The 21,051-nt window shown below is 38.8% G+C and overlaps 1 protein-coding gene across 1 annotated transcript in view; it reads right to left on the reverse strand.

Moving 5' to 3' along the window:
* Nucleotides 1-21,051, reverse strand: part of SPAG17 (sperm associated antigen 17) — a 106,228-nt gene that overhangs the window by 15,196 nt on the left and 69,981 nt on the right. Inside the window, exons 26-36 of the mRNA XM_035894608.1 lie at nt 18,620-18,740; nt 15,404-15,789; nt 13,668-13,797; nt 11,875-12,095; nt 11,445-11,589; nt 10,176-10,330; nt 8,172-8,348; nt 5,863-5,990; nt 4,658-4,788; nt 2,905-3,032; nt 2,330-2,512 (exon numbers count right to left, since the gene is read on the reverse strand). Of these exons, the coding sequence (XP_035750501.1) occupies nt 2,330-2,512; nt 2,905-3,032; nt 4,658-4,788; nt 5,863-5,990; nt 8,172-8,348; nt 10,176-10,330; nt 11,445-11,589; nt 11,875-12,095; nt 13,668-13,797; nt 15,404-15,789; nt 18,620-18,740 (1,905 nt within the window). The remainder of the gene's footprint in view (nt 1-2,329; nt 2,513-2,904; nt 3,033-4,657; nt 4,789-5,862; nt 5,991-8,171; nt 8,349-10,175; nt 10,331-11,444; nt 11,590-11,874; nt 12,096-13,667; nt 13,798-15,403; nt 15,790-18,619; nt 18,741-21,051) is intronic.

Raw genomic sequence — 21,051 nt, forward strand, 5'->3', positions numbered from 1 at the left:
TAGACTTAAGGGGCACACAGACAGAGGAAAGAGTTTGTAGAAGTAATGGACGTATATGCTTCTCAATGTCATAAAGGCCCCTTCTGTGGATTTACGTGAATGGGCTATATAGATATCTAGAAGTTTACATGGAGAAATAGTTTTTAAAAAACTCAACGGATCAAAGAGAAGAGTACTTGTTGAGAAGGTAGCAGGTGAAAGCTTATCAAGGACTAATCAACTCTGAGGACTAGCAAAACTATTGAAGCTGCAAGAACTCCTACTACTACTACTACTACCTAATAATAGTAACAACAATAACAATACGAATAACTAAGGACATCAAGAGTCTGCTGAATCTCTAGCAGGCCACTAGCACACATTAGCACCCACAATGAGCCATGTGACTGGGACTACATCCAACAGCTGGTCTGGACGCCCCTGCTGCGTTGGTGTCATCCCCTGCTTCTGAGTAGGCAGGTGGGCTTGGCCTCCCAACTGTTGCACCAGTCAGACAAGTATGAGTGAGCATGCAAGCATTTGAGTAAACTATGTGAGTGAATAAAGGAATGTGTTGAGTAAATAGCTGCAATGAATAATAATCAATTATATTATTAAGATCAGGTTAAGGAAAAAAGGTGTTCTAACAAACATTGTGATCTGTATCTCCCTCCTGTTTGATCTCTTTAGGGAAAAGGAAATTTACAGCATCATAATTGAAAAAATAGGTTCAGAAAAAAATCTGAAGCTCTGTTTTTAGAACCACACTAAGAGCTACAGAAAAGAACACTTTTCTTTTCCCAAACTACTTTATGCTTTAGAAGATCAGCTGGATGGAAAAAAAGGGTCCTTACAGAAGGCTGTTCTAACACACCACTCTGCTAGAAAGCTACATGCAGTACCAAGCTTTACGAATAGACAAGGTTTGCAGAAGCAATCTGGTTCCAGTTCCAGTTCTTTTTCATTCCTTTATACCTCTTAAATCTTAAAGGAGATGGAGAAAGGAAGAATACCATTTTCTTTAGATCTTGATTTAGTTCTGACAAAGTGAATATTTGGCTAAACATTTAAGATCTCTCTTTCTGGAAAAATCCATTAATTAAATATTTATATATGAGCACTGAGGATCTTTCCATTGCACATTAATGCAATCATTACAAATGTTTTCTCAGTGCCAATAATTGCAGTTCTTCCTTCTCAAGGTAACAAACAGCATTCTTCTTTTTCTAAAAGCCAGCAGCAGATCTGGTCAATGAAGAGACATACCTTGTGATTTTAGTGTGGAGGTTTTTTTATAGTGTTGCCTTTGGAAGATCAGTGTGCAAATCAAAGAATCATTTTTATATATTTAGAGACTGTAAAAGGGTAAAATTTAGTTCTGATAGACTGGCATGTCCCAAGCATGCCAGGACTGAACAGCTATCAATATTTTTCTATCGAAAGCATGTCGTCTTTGAAATGTAATGTCGGGGGGGAAAAAAAAAAAAATCTAACTGCCTGCAACATGTTACTACCTTCACAATATTCACATGCTATTAACTTTCAAATTCAGTTGGCAATGCCATCATCAAAATATGCTAAATGAGTAAATTATAGAACACATTTATTTCGTTATTCTCTAATAATGAGGTTTTAACTCTAAATCTCCTCTAAAAGCATCTTCACAACGTGAATTAAATAAATCAGTGTTTTATACCAAAACTGAGAACTACAAAGCTACTGACAAGGATCAACTGCAGAACTTTCAGATTCCATCTCAGAACACTTGCACATGAGGCGTAGCTTGTACCTTGTTATGAACCAGTCACTCATGACGGATGGACACACACTTTGTCAGAAGGCTACACAGCTATTTGCTAGACATGGAAAGAGTGACAGACTTGAACCTGGATGTTCTGTACGGATTTATGAAAACAAATACATAACCAAAACTAGAGTGCGTCTCAGTGACCTGGTCACCAAGTTAACTGTAGAATTATGGTGGGTTAGAAATTCTTGTACAACTTTATAGACTTAAGTTTTTAAGGCTTTGTGAAGGAAAACAAACCCTAAGCAAAGTAAAAGCAAAGTAATAGATATCAATATCAACAGAAAGGGAACTATTTGTTAGTGTACTATCTGTGATCTGGACTGGACTGGATCCCATATATTTGCACCAAAACCAGGAGATGAGTGAAAACAGTTGAGCTGCTTCAGAAATACACTTAGAGCACCTGTCTACATATAAAATGCTGATTGTTCTTCAAAAGTAGCAGAACTTTTGTCTCAAGCATATACTACAAATTCATGTCACCCAATTTGACTGTTCTCTATTGCTCACTGGAAGAATGAATAAATGTGATTGTACTACCTTAAGGGAAAGCTGCAGCTTTTCTCTTAGCTCATCACTGAGTGGCTCATACTGGAAGAGCTGACGGATTTGCAGTTTATTAGGACATTTTCGCACAGGTACTGACAAGCATGTCTGCTCTTTGGATCCAATGCAGAGACCCCTCCAAATAGGTGTTCTGTCTGAGGGACCTGTGATCTTCCTCTGAACAGAGACGAGAACAAGCAAAAAGAGCAAAAGGCTACTTATGTTACTGACTAAATCCAGATATTGGTAATGTATGTCTCAGCTGAAAAGCACATGCTCTCCTTATAGCATCACAGATCTAGACAATATAGTCAGTAGATTCTTGGGCACAATTTATCTATTCTAAAACTTCTTCATCTGGCAAGATCAACTCCCCTTAAAATTGCTCTGTCACCTTACTGAAAGCAGAAGAAGCCCAAGGTGACTACAATTTCCCTGACAGCCTGCCCCTTGCTTTGTGTGCTTAATAAAGAGGACTTAACAATGTCACATTGTTTACTGCTCCATTCTTCCCCCACCGTGACAAACATCTATTGCTTAAGCAGCAGAAGACAGTTTTGAAACAATACCTCAAGAGGAGAAAACGTGTCATGGGTGCTTGACTGAAGATTTGGAGGAATGATACTCCCTGGTTCTTTCTTCATTACCCAGGGGGAGGCTTCAGCCAAAGGGCGGAGGACAGTAATACTTAAAACACCTGGTTCAAAGACATATTTTGCTAAGAATCAGTTAAAATCCAAAAATGATGGGCAAGTGTCTCAAATGTCCAGAAAAACACACTTACCTAAGTATAAAAAACCTTATTATTAACTGGTAAAATTCCAAGTGAAAATGCAATACTCGTGGCTACAGATAATATTGGATCACTGAGATGATTATAGAACAGTTGGACGAGTTTGTATTACTCAGACCATGTTTAACAACAGACTGCCTAAGCTACTTGCTTTGAGTCTTGGTTAACAGCTCAGTTGTGTAGTGTGTGGAGTATCCCAAACAAGGAAGAGCAGACCATTGACCCATGAATCCTAATCTCAGAAGTACATCATATTCGGAACGTGCGCGCTTCTTCACTGTATTTTATACTTCACAATCTGGATAAGTTCCATTAGCGATTATTTATTATCTCTTTTTATTTTTCTGATTAATTTTAATATTCCTCAAAATATTTTTTCCAACCCAACCCAAAACCCCACTTAATCTACTATCATCTACCCCATACCCATTCAAAATGGATATGACCACTGAGGTACTTTATCACAATGATACAAAATTGTAGAGCCTTGGTGCCAAGGCAAATAGAGAACAGTACTGAGAAAGGCAAAGTCTGGAAAAGCAAATGTGCTACTATTACAAATGACTGCTGGTTGTGAGCAGGTTTTCTTGACTGGGATCGTCACTTTGGGTATCTTCTCCATCTTCCTGATCTTTCCACCTTCCCTATCTTTCTATCTCCCTCGGTGCCCCTTCTCTTTTCCTTCTCCCATGGCAAAATTATTTCATTCAGTTTATACAATGGGGAACCAGTTGTTATTGCCAACAGAAGCAGCATTTAAAAATGTGCAAAACCTGATAAGAGTAGTAGGTGGGAAAGCTTATGATATAAATCTTTGAGAAGAATGTCTTAGTACTTTATGGTTTGAAGCAAACTATCCTTGTCATCCCCCCATATCCAGAAGAACCACATGTTCCTGTCTTTTTAATATTATATTTGTTTTCTTGGGATCTACCTCTCATGCCACAGTGTATTTTGTAGAACCACAGTGTCTCCAACTAACTTTACAATGATAACCATTCATTTCAGGATGTAACTTCTTGTATTGCTACTACAAGGATGTTGGTGCCATGTACTCTTGGCATCCCCTATTTCAGTCATATTTTTCCAGCTTCCTAATAACATATATTTATCCTTTCCTAAGGATATCCTTTCCTAAGGGTCAACATCAGAGTATCATTGTCTTCACTGATAAATGGAGCTATATGATTAATGAAGGTTGTGACACATTCCATGTTTTCTGATGGTAAATACACAGACAATCTATGCATTTGGTAATCACTTTTGTTTGCATGCCTGAGAGTGGATAAAGATATGCCAGTTGTTTGTTCACTTATCCCTTCACAGTGCCATTCAATTAATTCTCTGCTTCCCAGAGTTTTCCACAAGCTCCTTCTTCCCCATGCTTCACTGCCAGAAGTGTGGGCACCTCTTTATATGGAGAAAAACTTTCAAATTTCCTGTCCAAATAAGAGTTTTGAAGCTTCTGACTCCACCTTTGTGATTATTTCTGTTACTAGTTTGTCAGAAAAGAAATAGAATTTTCCTACCTGGACGTTCTTGTACAGGATCCTGCAAGACAGCAGCAGTGGGATCACTACAGGCTTCGGCAAGATACTCGTGTACGTCCCTGCTTCGCAGGAGCTCGGTTCCAGAACCATCTGCATAGATGATGAAGAACCTACACAGCCAGCCACACACATTAGATTGTATCAGCATAGGAGGCAAGGTGTTGGCAGCAGGGATCTGCAGGGTGGCCTCTATGAGGAGAGGCCAGGAGCTGTCCTGTGCTGGACACAGACAGTCCCAGCTGGCTCCAACCGACCTACCCCAGGGCACAGCTGAGCCCCTCAGCCAAGATGGTGGCACCTCAGGGAAAGTGTGTGTAAGAAACAGCAAAATGCCGTACAGGCACTGATGAGTGAGGGGAAAAGTACAAGAAACAGCCCTGCAGATACCAAGGTAAGAGAAGGAAGAGGGGGAAGAGGTGCTCCTGGTGCCAGAGCAGAGATTCCCCTGCAGCCTGTGGAGAGGACCATGGTGGAGCAGATATTCCCCTGCAGCCTGTGACAGGACCATGCTAGTGCACATGGATATTTCCTGAAGGAACTGCAGCCCATGGAAAGCCCAAGCTGGAGTGGGTTTAACCAAAAGGATGGCAGCACATGGGAAGGACCCTTGACAGAGCAGGGGAAAAGTGTGAGGAGGAAGGAGCAGCAGAGAGGAGCTGTTATGGACTGATCTCAACCTTCAATCCCCTGTGCTGCTGGGGTGGGGAGGAGGTAGAGGGGTCAGGAATGAGGCAGGGATGTTGATTCCAAGAAAAAGAGAGGATGGGGGAAGGTATTTTAGTCTTCATCTTTGTTTCTCACCATCCAACTCTATTTTAATCAGCAATAAATTAAATTAATTTTCCCCAAGTTGAGTGTGTTTTGCCTGTGATGGTTGCATCTGATTTTCCCTCCTTGTCCTGTTGAGGAGGGGGAGTGAGAGAGCGGCTAGGTGGGTGTTTTGGCAGCTGGCTGAGGTCAACCCACCACACTGATCAAATCAAATGGCTTTCAAATTGCATTCTTTTCTAGATGACAAAAATGAAAAAGTACTGTGATGACACAACAAGAAAATGGGACTCCAAGATGTCGACATCAAATGTGCAAATACAGAGTACTGAACAAAGGAAGTGCAAATCTACAAACCCTGTACAAATACAACGTAGTGAAAGAAAGTGTAAACCTATGAATCCAGTGCAGTTTACCTGGGGACATGCTCATCATAAGTGATAGGTTTGTTAACTTCTGGGAGTGCTGATGCTGAATTTATGTCTTCCTTGTCATCAGAGCCAATGCCAGGAATGCACACAGATGTGCTGCCATCAGCCATGACCTATAATAGAAATTATATAAAATTACTTGAGTTACATGATACATTTAAAACAGTAACTGGCTGCTGAACTGTGATGTGACCTAGCACAGTGAAAGAGACAGAAAAAACATGTTTCAGGTTGAGCAACCTGGAATTTACAGGAAAAAGAAATGAAGAAGAAAACTGAGAGGACAGTGAAAAAAGCAAACCAAACATTTATAGAAAGACATGTGATATCATAAATGCTAATATCACATGCTGATATTTAATACATGCTCAAGGATTGTTAGTCGTCAAATGGGGCATCCATGCTTACATTCCACCTTCAACGTATATGTCTGCAGGCATCAATAGGCAACTTCACACAGAAATACTCGCTGGTCAAGCCAGGTAACTGTATACTCAGACAGGTACTGATGTACCTCTGTGAGGTATATATGTATCTATGTATACATACCTACACACAGAGATACACACAAATATATACATATGCCTATATGCTAATATGTTAGTTAATAATTACACAGTACATATATATATACTCATATATAGGTGTATAAATATAAATGTGTGTGTATATAAAAATGTGTATACACGTTCAGGTGTGTGTATGTATACAGGTGTATAGGTGAATGTATGTATAAATATATCCCTATATACACACACATTTATACATGTGCTGACATATGAAGAGATAGAAATTATATATATATGCATTATATATATTTATCTATCTACCTATATATACCTGGTGTATATATGTATGTATAAATATATACACATCTATATACATGTTGATATCTGAAGAGATATAGACAGATATAGATTATATATTTTATCTATCTACCGTATATACCTATATACATATATATAGGTACGTATGTATACAGGGGTCCCTTTTTAGGCATTTATTAATTTTAAAAATAAGGTCTCAGATAATCTTATCATGATAATAAATTAATTTCTACAGTATTTTCTTCTTGTGATTATTAACTTACATGCTATTCATATATGCACACAGGTATAATAACGCCTCTAATTCTTAGTGTAGTCACTTGAAGGACAGATGTCTTTGGAAGATACAGTTTACACCAGAGCGATTCAAGGGGCAGTCCATGAACTGAAACTGACACACCCAGTCCATGCCCATTTTGCCGTAGTCTCAGGTGTGACTAGGACAGAGGAAGAACCAGTCCTATTACACCTGTACCTGGTTGCCATCCCTACTAGCCATTAATCTCACCTTTCTTACTACACCCCCCCCAAATCCCTTGTGATCACTGCTCCCACAATACCCACAGCCTCCTCAACCTTCCTCCTTTGTTCCCTAAGTATCAGCTGAGAAAAAGCAGGATGTGCTGGTGCTGATGCCAAGCAACTTTTGTGCTGCTTTGAATTGCACTGATTTTGTAGGAACTTGGTATCTTTGAAACTTCTACCCCTCTGTTGATTAATTCAAGATTTGTTAGGGAGAGATTGACAGCATAGATTTATATCAGCCCTGTTTCTTCAGCCTAGGAAACCAGGTTAAAAACTGTATTGGAATGCATATGTCCAGCAGAACCTCAGTGCTGTTTCACAGGAATCTGGGAAAATGGTAATGATTACAATTGAAACAATAGGAAGTATACTATAAGGATGTCACATTTAGAATCTTTAATGAGAACCTTTAATTAGAAAATAGTATGTAGGTCACAGACACTTAGGTGATGTTTCCTGAACTCAAAACTATGTAGTAATTTGGCTCAAAAACATCTCCTAGGTGTGAAAGGATCACAGCACAATCAGTACGACTTTAAAGATGGAATCATTCCTTTTACAACAGTATTTGCCTTACCAGGCAGATTAGAGTGTTTCTGTGGACCTTCTGAAAAGTCAATATCCTCTCATTTTTAATCCTCATTTGAAGAGATTTTTTTTTTGCTATAAGACAAGTCACGCTAATTAAGGTAACTTTACAGGTGAGGTAAACTGTAGACCATATGTTTTATTTCAATTTCTCTAAAAGGGGGGAAATACCAAAAAAGGGAAACACATCACATTCTTAAGAACATTTCAGAGATGTGATTCAGGAGCTGTTCCTTCTGGCCAGCTAGGCTACTTTAAGAATAAGTACTACAAGGCTACAAACTGACTTTGAGAGATGTTTATAAGACAAAATTACTTAAAATACAGCAACTTGTCTCCTTCCATGTGTTTCACCTTGAAAAGATTTCCTTCGGGATCCATCATCTCACAAATAGTGCTGGAAGTGTGCTTCATAATGTATCTCCCTGCTTGTTTCTCTTTTTTCTTGCTGATGAAATTGTAGACTTCATGGGTATAAACTGCTGTGCAATCTTCATCAATGAAAAGAGTGCCGGTCTTGATAGGTAAAACCTATCACAGTAAGAAGGGAAAAGGTTCAGTTCTGAAAGGCGAAATCATCAGTTTTGAGGTACCATGAAAAGAAAGAACAGATGTAAATCAAGAGGAGAGCTCTCAGACCTTTACTACCATATCACCCAGTTTTAAGGGACTAGAGGGAGAGAAAGAAGGAAGATGAGGCCAAGGAGTTAGGCTGATGTTAGTCTCTGTAATATTTTCTTTAACTCCAGGAAATTTAAGCTTGTGATTTACATATACTATACAGTTGTGAGGAAATGTCATAAAATCATAGAATATCTCAAGTTGGAAGGGACCCATGAGGATCATCGAGTCCAACACTCTGTTCCTCATAGGACTACCTAAAACTAAACCATATGACTATGAGTATTGTCCAGACACTCCTTGAACTCTGACAGGCTTGGTGCCATGACCACTTCCCTAGAGAGCCTGTTCCAGTGACTGACCACCCTCCAACCTGAACTTCCCCTGACACAGCTTCATGCCATTTCCTCGTGTCCTATCATTGGTCATCAGAGAGAGGAGATCAGCACCTCCTCCCTCCGCTGCCCCCTTTGAGGAAGTTGTAGACTGTGATGAGGTCACCACTCAGCCTTTTCTTCTCCAAGCTGAACAAAGCAAGTCACCTCAGCCGCTCCTTGTAAGTCTTGCCCTCAAGACCTTTTGCAATCTTAGTCGCCCTTCTCCAGACACACTCTAATAGTTTGATGTCCTTCTTATATTGAGGCACCCAAAACTGCACACAGTACTTGAGGTGGGGCCGCACCAGTGCAGTGCAGAGGGGGACAATCACCACCCTTGACCAGCTAGCTATGCTGTACCAGATGTACCCCAGGACACGGTTGGCCCTTTTTGCCACCAGGGCACACTGTTGACTCATACTCATCCTACCATCCACCCAATCCCCACATCTCTTTCCGTGGAGCTGCTCTCCAGCCTCTCATCCCCCAGTTTGTATATATAACCAGGACTACCCCGTCCCAGGTGGAGAATCGGCATTTGCTCTTGCTGTATTTAATACAGTTGGTGATTGCCCAGCTCTCTAGTCTATCCATATCTCTATATGGCCTCTCTACTCTTGAGGGAGTCCACAGCTCCTCCTAGTTTAGTATCACTATCAAACTTACTTAATGTACATTTGATTCCTGCGTCCAGATAATTTATAAAAACATTAAAGAGCACTGGCCCTAAAACTGAGCCCTGGCCAAACCCACTGGTGACTGGCCACCAGCCTGATGTAACCCCATTTACTATAACTCTCTGAGCCCGACCTGTCAGCGAATTGCTCACCAGCATATTATGGACTTGTCTAGCTGTGTGCTGGACATTCTGTCCAGAGGGATACTGTGAGAGACAGTATCAAAAGCTTTGCTAAAACAAAAAAAACCCCACAGCTACTGGCTTCCCTTGGTCACCTAGATAGGTGACATTGTCACAAAAGGAAGTTAAGTTAGTTAGGCAGGACTTTCTCCTTGTGAATTCATGCTGGCTATGATCAATGACTGTATTGTCCCTCAAGTGTTTTTCAATAACTCCCAGAATAACCTTCTCCATAATTTTACCAGGTATTGAAGTGAGACTGACAGGCCTGTAATTACCAGGGTCTTCCTTCTCACCCTTCTTAAAAATTGGGACAACATTTGCCAGCTTTCAGTCAGCTCTAATATCTAAATATTGGCAGAGTATAAAAGAGATGAAATCATAGGATTTGTGAAGGCTATAGAGAAGGGAATTAAAATAGTCAAGGTGAAAGACACTGATGGCAGGGAACTTGGAACACAAAGATACATTTCACTGTCACAAACTAAAAATAATTCCCACCTGATATGTTCCCTGTGGCTTTGCTGTAATAGATGTCCCATCCCCAAAGATCGTACAACATGTACCATCCTCACAGTTTGTTATAACAGTAGCAAACTCAGGATTCTCTACTTGGATGCATTTCACCTTCCTTGTGACGGCTTTCAAGGCTTCATCTAAGAATGAATACAGAACAACTAGACAGGAGCGCATGAACCATGAAAAGTCTTAGGATTCAATTTGCTTTTTCTCTCATAAAGCTGGACCTTTATCTCCTCAGTAAAAGACCCTCAGACTTCATAACATCCTTTATCACATAATTTTATGTTAGGTAAACAATATGCAACTGTTTGGACTGTGCATTGAATATAGGAAAATATAACAGCACAAGGTGTCTGTAACCATCTGTGGCTGGTGTAGTCAGGAGAGTATTCTCTCATTTATCAAGTACAGTACTAACTGTAATGATCTGGATATTTGTAACATACAGGTTGGACCACTGAAATTTTTTATGCCTGAGATACAAGCTCTAAGATTTGAGAAAACTCCTTTTCAGCAGCAGAGGTCAAGGAAAACAAATCAAACCGGTGTGTTAATCTGGCCATTGCCTTCCCATTGAATAGACAGACCAGTTCAAAGTCATTGTTTTCATTTTTAAAATCCCACAGGGAGGTGTTCCACAGCCAGAATTTTGTACTGTTTGAACACAACAGTCCTAATATCCACACAGTAAATACACACTTCATGTTAATTACAGAACTGATCCAGCAACTGAACTAAGCATACAGAATATACTGCCAGCCAGAAGAAACACAGATGACAATTAGCCCCACTTGTTTCAGGTAGATGTAGTTTCACTTCTACTATGCGTGGCATTTTCTACGATCTTATTCAATCAAATTTTGAGTACCTCAAGGTTGGTGAGTCCATGGCCTCTCTGGGGAATAGGAGGATGCCCTGGTCCTTATACACCTACTCAGTTAAGCCTCAAATCACCTTGCTTGTTGTAGCAGGGTAGGTGTAGAGCAGGCAATGAACATATTGGAACTCAGGCACTGTGGTCTCATGGGGAAGGTGGGTCATGTAAACATGTACATGGAAATAAGGAAACTTGCTTGTTTCCTACAATGTGATTTTTGCACTGAATACTGATGAAAAAAAGACCAAGCAGACAAACTAAGCCTAGACTGCACTAGTGGATTTGTTGCCTTTGAGCCTTCTTTAGTATACTTTGACAATTATCTGTTTCACAAGATATAGCAGAGACAAGTGCTCCCCTTTTGATTTTACCTGTTTCCTCACTATCCTCTGGTACAAAAAGTTCTTTAGAGTTTTGATAAAAAGTTGTGATCCTAGTACCATCAGCATGATCTACTATTCTGCTACCATCCAGCTTCTCAACAATTATCACTTCATCGTCTCGTACAGTCATAACCTGAAAGAATGAATACCCATTATATTAGCTCTGTGATACTTGTAACAGCAACAACAGTAAAACAAGGCATTATGTACTGAAACTCTGATGAAGCTAGACTACTGCAACTTCATCTACTTCAGAGACCAAGGAATCACATTTTCTTCAAAATCTAAAGCTTTTGTATTAGTGTAAAAACACAACCTGTAGGATAATGTTCAAAGAACGAATCCTACAACTTACATGATGGCAGCCTTGTCTCTTAGCTTAGTAGACAGTGCTATAACAACACAAAAATAGTAATACCGTTCCATCAGCTGGGTCAGTTGCCTGATAGATTAAGACTGGCTTCAGATCCATTCTCTTTGCTCCCTCAGTGCCCACTCGAATGCCTGATGGAGTTGTTGTTATCCAGGTTCCTGCCTGGTTCTCCTTAGGTTGCTCAGAATTAACCAGACCCTGCGCAGTATTTTCAAACAACTCATCTGTGTTTGGGTGTGATATACTGTTTATGTCACTGCCTTTTCCTACAGAAACAAAAATTGCTCTGTCAGAGTTGGTATTCTCTAAGGCAAAAGACAAAATCCGTAAAGTGAAGAGTTTCTGTGAGTATTGGTTTTGACAGAATTGGAAGAACTACTTATCAGGCTGGAGGAAAAAGAGAAGTGCTGCTACTCAAAGGTATACCCTTGAACTAATCTTACTTAGTGTATTCATTAATGACACAGAAAAAGTAAACAGCATACTAATGACATCTGATTACGACATGACTTTGGAAGGGACTATCAATGCAGAAGAAAATCCAAAACCATTCCATGAGCTTGAAGATTAAAGTAATAGGAATTTGATACAGCCCATTAGAATGAAATTTAACACAAAAAGGAATAAAAATAATTTATGCTTCAGACAAATTTGCAATAGTAGAAGAAAAGAAAGACCTGGAGCTATCACCCATACAGAATGATATCAGTGTCAAAATATGGTGACAAGAAAGCCAATGGTGCATCAGAAGAAAAAGGACAGAGATTCCATTGTGAAAGGTAATGGTGACATCTTATTAAGAATATGACAGAGAACTCTGGTCTCCCATATTCAAAAAAAGGAATTTAGACTAAGGTTATGCAAAAGACAACAGCACAGTCGCACAGTCCAGAGAGGAGTCTAAAAGGCTGACAGCATATACATCCTAGGAAAAAAAAAAAAAAAAAAAAAAAAAAAAAAAGCCAAAAAGAGGTGAAACTTTTCATTTCACTAAGCAGTGGAGAGGAAAGGTGGGGAGAAAAAGTGATCATAAATAAAGGATAAGGAATAAAGGATATACACTGGCCACAGATACTGAGACTGAAAATTAGAAGATTATTTGTCAGAGAAGTTCTCAAACATCCTTCCAGTTATCCTAAGGAAAACCCTAAGAACAAGAATTGGACTTGATGACTTGAAAATCTCCTTTTTGAGAGGCATTTCTCTTTGGCAGCAATTTTTATTCACATACTTCCACTAAATTATATGCTAATATTATGAGAGGTCATAATTATTCTTTGCACTGAGCACTGACAGTGATCTTGGATTACACTCTGAGGTATGAAGCAAACTTCTATTTCGTTCTTTCTCAGCCAAACAAAATAATGTAAGAATGGTTATATTGGGACAGACCACAAGTCCATACAATCAATTAATAACAACCAATAGTAGGTACCTATACATACAATGAGAAAGAAAAAAATAGTAAGTCCTCTGCAGAAGAAGCATTTCTCAGTACCAAGACTAAAACCTGTGTAACACATAAGTAAGGATTTGACACTACCATAGTTATTAGGATTTATTTTAAAATACTTTGTGTTGAATCACTCTGCTACCAATGTAGTTCCTACACACCCTTTTACTTATTAGAGTCCTAGCATGTTAGAAGAGAAAGAAATCTGGAGTAGGAGAGAAATTAGTTGATATGTAGGCAACAAATCAGCAGTGTGGAAGCAGCTGAGTACAGATAAAATTGCATTTTCACACTGGCAGAATTCTCAGACTAAAGAAATATGCCCTTTATTAAGTATCATCACCCCTGCTAGCTTTAAATCTGTCCAAAACACTGGAAATGTTACCTTTCTTAGTGCTGGTCTCAGGTGAAGGCTCTGATTCTGATAACAGTTCCACATTATCTGGAATTGTAGGTGGTGGTAGGACAGGGCCAGAATCAGGACTCCTACTCACTGTGCCATCAGCAAACAGAATCTACAGCAATCAAGGACGTACTAGAGGTTAAAATCACTTCAAACACGAATAGAAACTCTCAAAAGAATGTGTTGCAAATGCAATAGTCACTAGAATTTTGTGGGTAACAGAGGGGAAAAAAGTAAAAGAATCTCAGAATAAATACAATAAATAAAGAAGCTATCTCAAAAAGACAAGACTGCCAATTGCTGCAGTTCACATATATAATTAATGGGCACTCTAGTAAAAAATAGGCATTATAAAAGTAAACAGTAAAGATTATTCTTTATCTATTTAAGTGGCCAAAGGTTGATGACTTTTTTTTTTTTGTAGCAGTGGCAATGTGTATCACCATATTTATCTGTATTCAGGTATTCCACGTATCTAGGATTGCTGTTAACTTTTTAGCCATAAGGACAGCTGAAAAAAAGTAGTCATGGTTATTTATTTTATTATAGCTGTTTTCTGAGATCTGTTGTCCATTACACTCAATATGCACGTTCCCTGTGTGGCAGGGAACAATTGTCCTGAATCCATTTACAAATACAGTTCTAGGGAGAAGACAGTACAATGTAGAAAAAAAATGGACAACATACAAAACTTCTCAGGAGTTACAGTTACTGTAAGGTAATTCACTATTTCTTCTTTTTTGAGTGCTTATCTATATACAATACATTCTTGATGAATCACAAACACACATTAAATGTTAAGTTAATATAAAGAAGGACACAGTCATACACTGCTTATACAATTATGCTAGGCACATAAGATCTATTTTCTTCTGTCAGGAGACAGTATGTTGAGAATATATAGACATACAGCAGCTAGCTTCTTTGCATACTTCTGAAGTGGATATGTTTCTCAGAAATCCTGGCTAAATGGTTTAAGATCTAATGTAATGAATGAATGTAAAGAACTTTTACTAGGAGTTGTGGTTTATTTAGCCAGAAAAAAACCCTGAGGAAATAAGGAATTATTTTGACAGTTTCTGAGTCAAAACAGATGACTCCTCTTTTCATCTGCTAACTACACATAGAGTCTTAGACTTTAAAAGACAGTTGCTTGTAGACTGATTACAGTATAGGCAAAGATGGTAGGTATCTAGCCTATAGCACCTAAAAGGTACCAGAATTCTGGGCAACCTAAATATGTGTAAACAAAGCAGGTACCAAGGAATATAAAGTCTTTTTGATGAAAATTTAGGATACCTAAAGATGTCTGCAGGACTGAAGGTTCAGGTCTTTTCTGGATCCCATACTACTGTTTAGATGACTGAAAAATATGGATGCTTTTGTGTTGCCAAAAATACCCAGAGCCCAACTAATTCACATTTCAGATGTTTAAGTCCAGGAATGTAGTACTCAAACCCATATTCAGCTATTTCCTAATCCCAAAGTTGTCTAAAATCTTCACTTGCCTAAAATTTTAATTATTAAAGCTCCCTATGTGCCTTAAGTTCTGATTCTGAACAAAGCCAAGAGCATTTTAGTCTTGACATGGCTGCATAACTCAGTGATTACTTAACTCCTTCATCTACGAACTGGACACTTCTCTATTTCAGCTGAAAGAAAAAGTTCAAGGGTAATCACACGCACAGGCTGCTTTCAATAAATTCTACTAGACATACCTGGGTAGATCCATCCATCATGTACTTTATGACAGTTCCTTGACTGGTGATGACTCTTGACACCTCTTGTTCTGTTTGCCTTGCCACAGATATATATAGATGAGAGTTCTTTACCTTTTGGGGATAACTCTGCCTAACCAGAATTTCCAGAGTAGGCTGCTTGGCCTGTTTCCTTCTGGTGTCTTCATGCTTTATTTCACCTTCTGTAACCTCATGTTCCTTCTCTTCACTTTCCATAGCCTCTTCCTCCTTTGTTTCATTTTCTTTGGTCTCACCTTTTTCAACCTCCTTTTCCTTGGCTTCAACTGCTTTGGCCCCACTTTTCTTTACCATCTCGTTCTCAGCTTCAGCTGTAGTGTCTTCACCTTTCAAATTGAAAACAAATTCTGAATTATTTAATACTGCATAGCACACATTCAAACAGGGCTAAACACCCAGCAGAATGGTGTCCACAGAAGGTATGCAACTTTAGGTGAGTAAAACTAGCTCTCCTTGGCTTCCTTTGTAATCCACAGAGTAAGCAGACTGCTCTTCAGAGAACAATTCAAAGCAGTCATCTACTCAGAAACATTGCATCCTCCTGTGGAAGTGTCTGTCTTTCCAAATAAAAACAAGGGAAATTTGAAGATGGATCTATTATGGATGCTGAACTTTTGGAAGGCTGACATTAGGTGCAAGGAATTTCCTAACTGCCCATAAAGGTGAAAAAAGTTACTGAGTTTCACCAAGTTTGAGTTTGTATAGAAACTGAAGTTACATATTTTGTCTACTTGAACAAATAAGGTTTTTAGATTAAATTATGGCAGTGTGTGTAGTGTGCTAATGAGTATAATTATGGTAGTTGTGCCAAGAGACTACATGTATGTGTCTGTAATTGCTCTGTTCACTTCAATTATTCAGCACTTCAACTCAGGCTCCTTGCCAAACTACGTATGTTTGAAAAGCCTCTGCATCCTCTCTACTTCATAGCAGATTCATCAGAGCACATTTACAAAATGTACCAAGCTGGTTGCATCTGCAGGGGCATTACTAGCAGAGACAGAGACGTGATCATCCCACTCTACTCAGCGCTTATCAGGCTGCACTTCGAGTACTGTGTCCAGTTCTGGTCCCCACAATTCAAGAAAGATGTGGACAGACTGGAGAGGGTCCAAAGACAGGCCATAGAGATGATCAAAGGGATGGAGAATCTGTCTATGATGAAAAACTGAAGGAGTTAGGTCTAGTCTCCCTGGAGAAGGCTCAGGGGGGACCTCATCACAGTATTCCAATACTTAAAGAGAGGCTACAAAGAGGACAGAGGCTCTCTTCACAAGGAGCCACAGAGAGAAGACAAAGGAGAATGGGTACAAGTTGCATGAGGAGAGGTTTCATCTCAATATAAGAAAGACATTTTTACAGTGAGAACAATCATTCATTGGAACAACTTCCTCGGGGATGTGGTAGAGACCCTATTGCTGTAGGTTTTCAAGATGCGATTGGATGGATACTGTGCTAGATAATCTCATCTAGGCTCCCTTTTCCACAAAAGGTTGGACCAGATGATCTTTCGAGGTCCCTTCCAACCTGGACTATTCTGTGATTCTATGATTTTGATATTAAAAGGAAAGATATGTCCAAGAAGAAAAATGAGGGAAGCTTTTACTAGCAATTCAGGTCTATGTGGCAAAAAAAAAAAAAAAAAAAAAAATCAAGACATTCCTCTTTCATATTACTATAAATTTGTGCTGGATCCTTGTGTACCATACTACATTTATTAATGCTATTAATATAAATTTATTATTTTTATTATTTTTTATTAATTTATATATACTGGACTTATCACTTAGCTGATTTCTAAGAGGTATGTTGTTTCATCAGTTGCCAGGAAGACAAATTATTCTGCTGGTTTTTATGCAACAGCTCAACACATAGGATGTGTTGGAATTACTGCTAGCATGTGCTTGGTGTGTGTGATAAATCTGGTTTATTCCTGGATATGAGCATCTCTGCAGTTGTGCTGATCTATGTTCACTTAATCAATAGCTCCAATACAGCCTGGGCTGGACAGATTTGTTGTACATCTGTAGGTAGCTATTTTTAAAATTGACCAGATGACAACAGCAAAATTCACATTTCTCTGCTTCATAACCCAATGGTGTGACTACAAAAATCCAAGATTTACTACAGTTTACAGTATGCAAAGATGAACCTCGTGATGCTATTCAAAAACACCGGGAAATGAAATCACTGCAGAAGGATATCACACATAGAAACTTGTAAGTATCTATATAGCTTATTGGTCTTCAAAAGGAAATTAAATGATAAGGGCAGAAGGGCTTATTATGACTATCTTCTCTGTATGTACAGGATGGCATAAACCAAAGGACTTAAATGAAGTAATTCCTGTTTGAAACTGATCATATCTTTTAGAAAGGCAACAAAACCTGATTGTAAAATATCCAGTAGCAGAGAGTCCATCACAGCCTGGGTTAGTTTTGTTAACCATTCTTACTATTAAAAAATGAGTATAACTTAAATCTAGTATAAAGTACTACTTTTCAGTTACAAGCCCCTGAAATCTGTAATACCTTTTGGTATACTGTGTCTATAAGCTCTCTGTTTACAAGCTATCACCAAAATTCTGTTTCCTTTGTACTTCCAGACTGGTACCACTCCTTTGACCTTTTCTTTGGTAACTAAATTGGGTTCTCTGGTGACATAAGCTCACTGTAAGATACATTCTTTAATCATTATTGTCAGTCTTCCCTGAATCTTTCAAAATATGAACATCTTGTCTTGTGGACTTAATAACAGTACATACAATTCCAAAGGAGGTGCAGATATAGGCACCATAACAGTCTTCTTGTTATTACTCAAGATTCCTCAATATATATGCATTTATGAATTGAATGTACTAGTTTTTCTTCAGTATTCCCACATACATACATATTCAACTGATTATCCAACATGACTCCCAAGTGCTTTTTAGGGTTGCTGCTTCCCTACCCCCGATCTGTTATGTCTAAAAACTTGCAATTCTAGATTTTACATTTGTTTGAATTAAAACACATTATTTATGTTGCAAACAATATTAAATAGACATTATGACAGACTTAGCAATCTGAGACATTAAAATTTCATATTGTTACGTCTAAACCCATCAAGGAAAAAAGAATTTTCCTCTATAATTTTCACTTATTTTAAAATAACTTTGCAGTGGCACAGAAAACTAACCTCCAAAACTTTCACCAAGGAAAGTTAATACTAGTCCATTGGGACAGGAGACGTTCAAACTTGGGAAAGCAAGAGCATTTGGCATCACTTGTGTTTGGGAAGCTGATTCTTCCATTTCCATCTATAGGATGAAAGATGAATTAGTTTTATTCCACATTTGAAAAGAAGAAAGAAAAAATTAGACTACAGATTTCAGTTGTAACAAAACACTAAAAAAAAGAAAAAGTGCTTTCTAATACTCATTTTTAACATTTTGAGAGTTATGGATCCTGAAGTGGAAACAGCTTATTTGCTTTGATTATGCTATCTTCCTTCATTCCTCTTTATTAACCCTTGAAGAACAACTCTTCCTAATTTTATTCATTCTGCTGGGTCATTATGCTATCTTGTGCACAGTGTCAAGATGAGATGACAATAAACGGATAGCGTGAAGCTGAACAGCATGAAATAATTTTTGAAGCTGCATATCAGTTATTTTACCTATAATCATTAGAAGAGTACAAAAGTAAAGCAGTTCTGGTCTGCTGCAAACACAGCACTGACTTGAGAAGGGGACAGGAAGGAATGTTTGGCAGTCAAAATATGTAATTCTCTTTCCACTGCTCTGTAGTGGAAACTGTTCTGATGACTAGAAAAGGTGAGGTTGACCTAAGGAATGTCTGAAGACCCTGGAATATTTGGAAAGAATACAATGGACCCTTTGATGTCATCCTCCCAAAAACCTATGTGACAATGAACTACACTATGCCAGTAGCCACAAGATTAAAACAGTTCTGGGTTGCAGACAGACGTAACAGAAAGAACTTGTCCTAGTATTGCCCTGTATTCTTGATTTTTAGGAACAGAAATATAGGGAAAAATTGGCAGATTCTTTGCCACCTGCTTTTCAGCATAAAGGATGCTGTATATTTTATGGTTACTTTACACAGTATTACTGGGTAATTGTCGTGGTTTAACCCTAACCAGCAACTAAGCACCACACAGTCACTCACTCACTCACTCTCCCCGCCCCTGGTGGGATGGGGGCGAGGCTCACCACCTGCTGACCGATGCCCAGCCAGTCCCTGAGCAGTGGTCGCTGCCCCCCGGCCAACTCCCCCCAGTTTATATACTGAGTGTGGTGTCATATGGTCTGGAATAGCCCTTTGGCCAGTTGGGGTCAGCTGTCCTGGCTGTGCCCCCTCCCAGCTTCTTGTGCACCTGGCAGAGCAGGGGAAGCTGAAAAGTCCTTGACTTAGTGTAAACACTACTTAGCAACAACTAAAACCTTAGTACGTTACCAACATTCTTCTCCTACTAAATCCAAAACACAGCACTATGCCAGCTATCAGGAAGAAAATTTACTCTATACCAGCCAAAACCAGGACAGTAATTAAGGCTATCCTCAATACACTAAGATTGTAGTCACAGGATCATGGAGCAGAAGTCACAGAATAGGGCAGAAGTAATGCTCAGTCATCATTTACTTCTTCCTGTCTAATGGTAAAAAGTATGTCTATATCATTAAAGAAAACTGTTAACCTATTCTAAAAATTTCCAGGGCTGGAGTTTTCCTGGCAAGCTATTCCAGTCTGACTAACCTTACTGACATTGTCCTACGGATTAGTGTGAATTTCTCTTGCAAAAAATTAGTTTACTGCTGATTATTTATTCTGATTATATGGGTAGCATAAGAGATGATGGTGTCCCTTTAGCTCTTTACAGAAGGCTATTCTGCCTCTCAACTCTAGATCAAACAAACCCAAACCAAGTCTTTTAATCTTTCCCCACCAGTCAAGTTTTCTAGACCTCTGATCTTTCTTGGTGCTTTCCTTAGAACCCTCTAGTGTGGCCCACATTTTCCTTGTAGTGCAGCATCCATAATTGGACACAACACTTCAACTGAGGCCCTACCAGCCCTGAGTGGAAAATAACTTCACATATTTAGCAGGCTATACTCCCGTTTATTTGCCTCAATGTGGACTTTGCCCTTCTCACAGCAAGATGGCATTGTTGACTTATGTATATCCATTGCAACTCTCAGACCTTTCTCTGTAGAACTGTTATTGATAGAACTGTTACTCATTCTGTACATATATATTGATTATTTATAAGCAACCGTAGAACCTAGCATTAATTCTTACTGACTTACATCCTATTTTCCAGACCATGTCCATGTGAATTTGTCAAGTTTGCTTCAGATTTTAACCCTGTTTAATTTACTTGCAGACTCACACAAGCTGGTGCTGTATGCACTAATATGGATACTCTTGGTCCTTCAGAGTTTTTATTAAACACCAAAAATGGACTGAAGACATTCCAAACAAAATAGTGAAAAGCCTTTTGGAAAAAGAGGAGGAACAGAATTTTAATGGTAGGGGAATTTGTTTGTCTAGGGTTCATTTATACCACACAATTGCTGTGTTATGCTGGGTGCTGTTTGGCAATTCCCT

Source organism: Egretta garzetta, unplaced genomic scaffold (genome assembly GCF_000687185.1).
Source record: "Egretta garzetta isolate BGI_Z169 unplaced genomic scaffold, ASM68718v1 scaffold85, whole genome shotgun sequence".
NCBI classification, from domain to species: domain Eukaryota; kingdom Metazoa; phylum Chordata; class Aves; order Pelecaniformes; family Ardeidae; genus Egretta; species Egretta garzetta.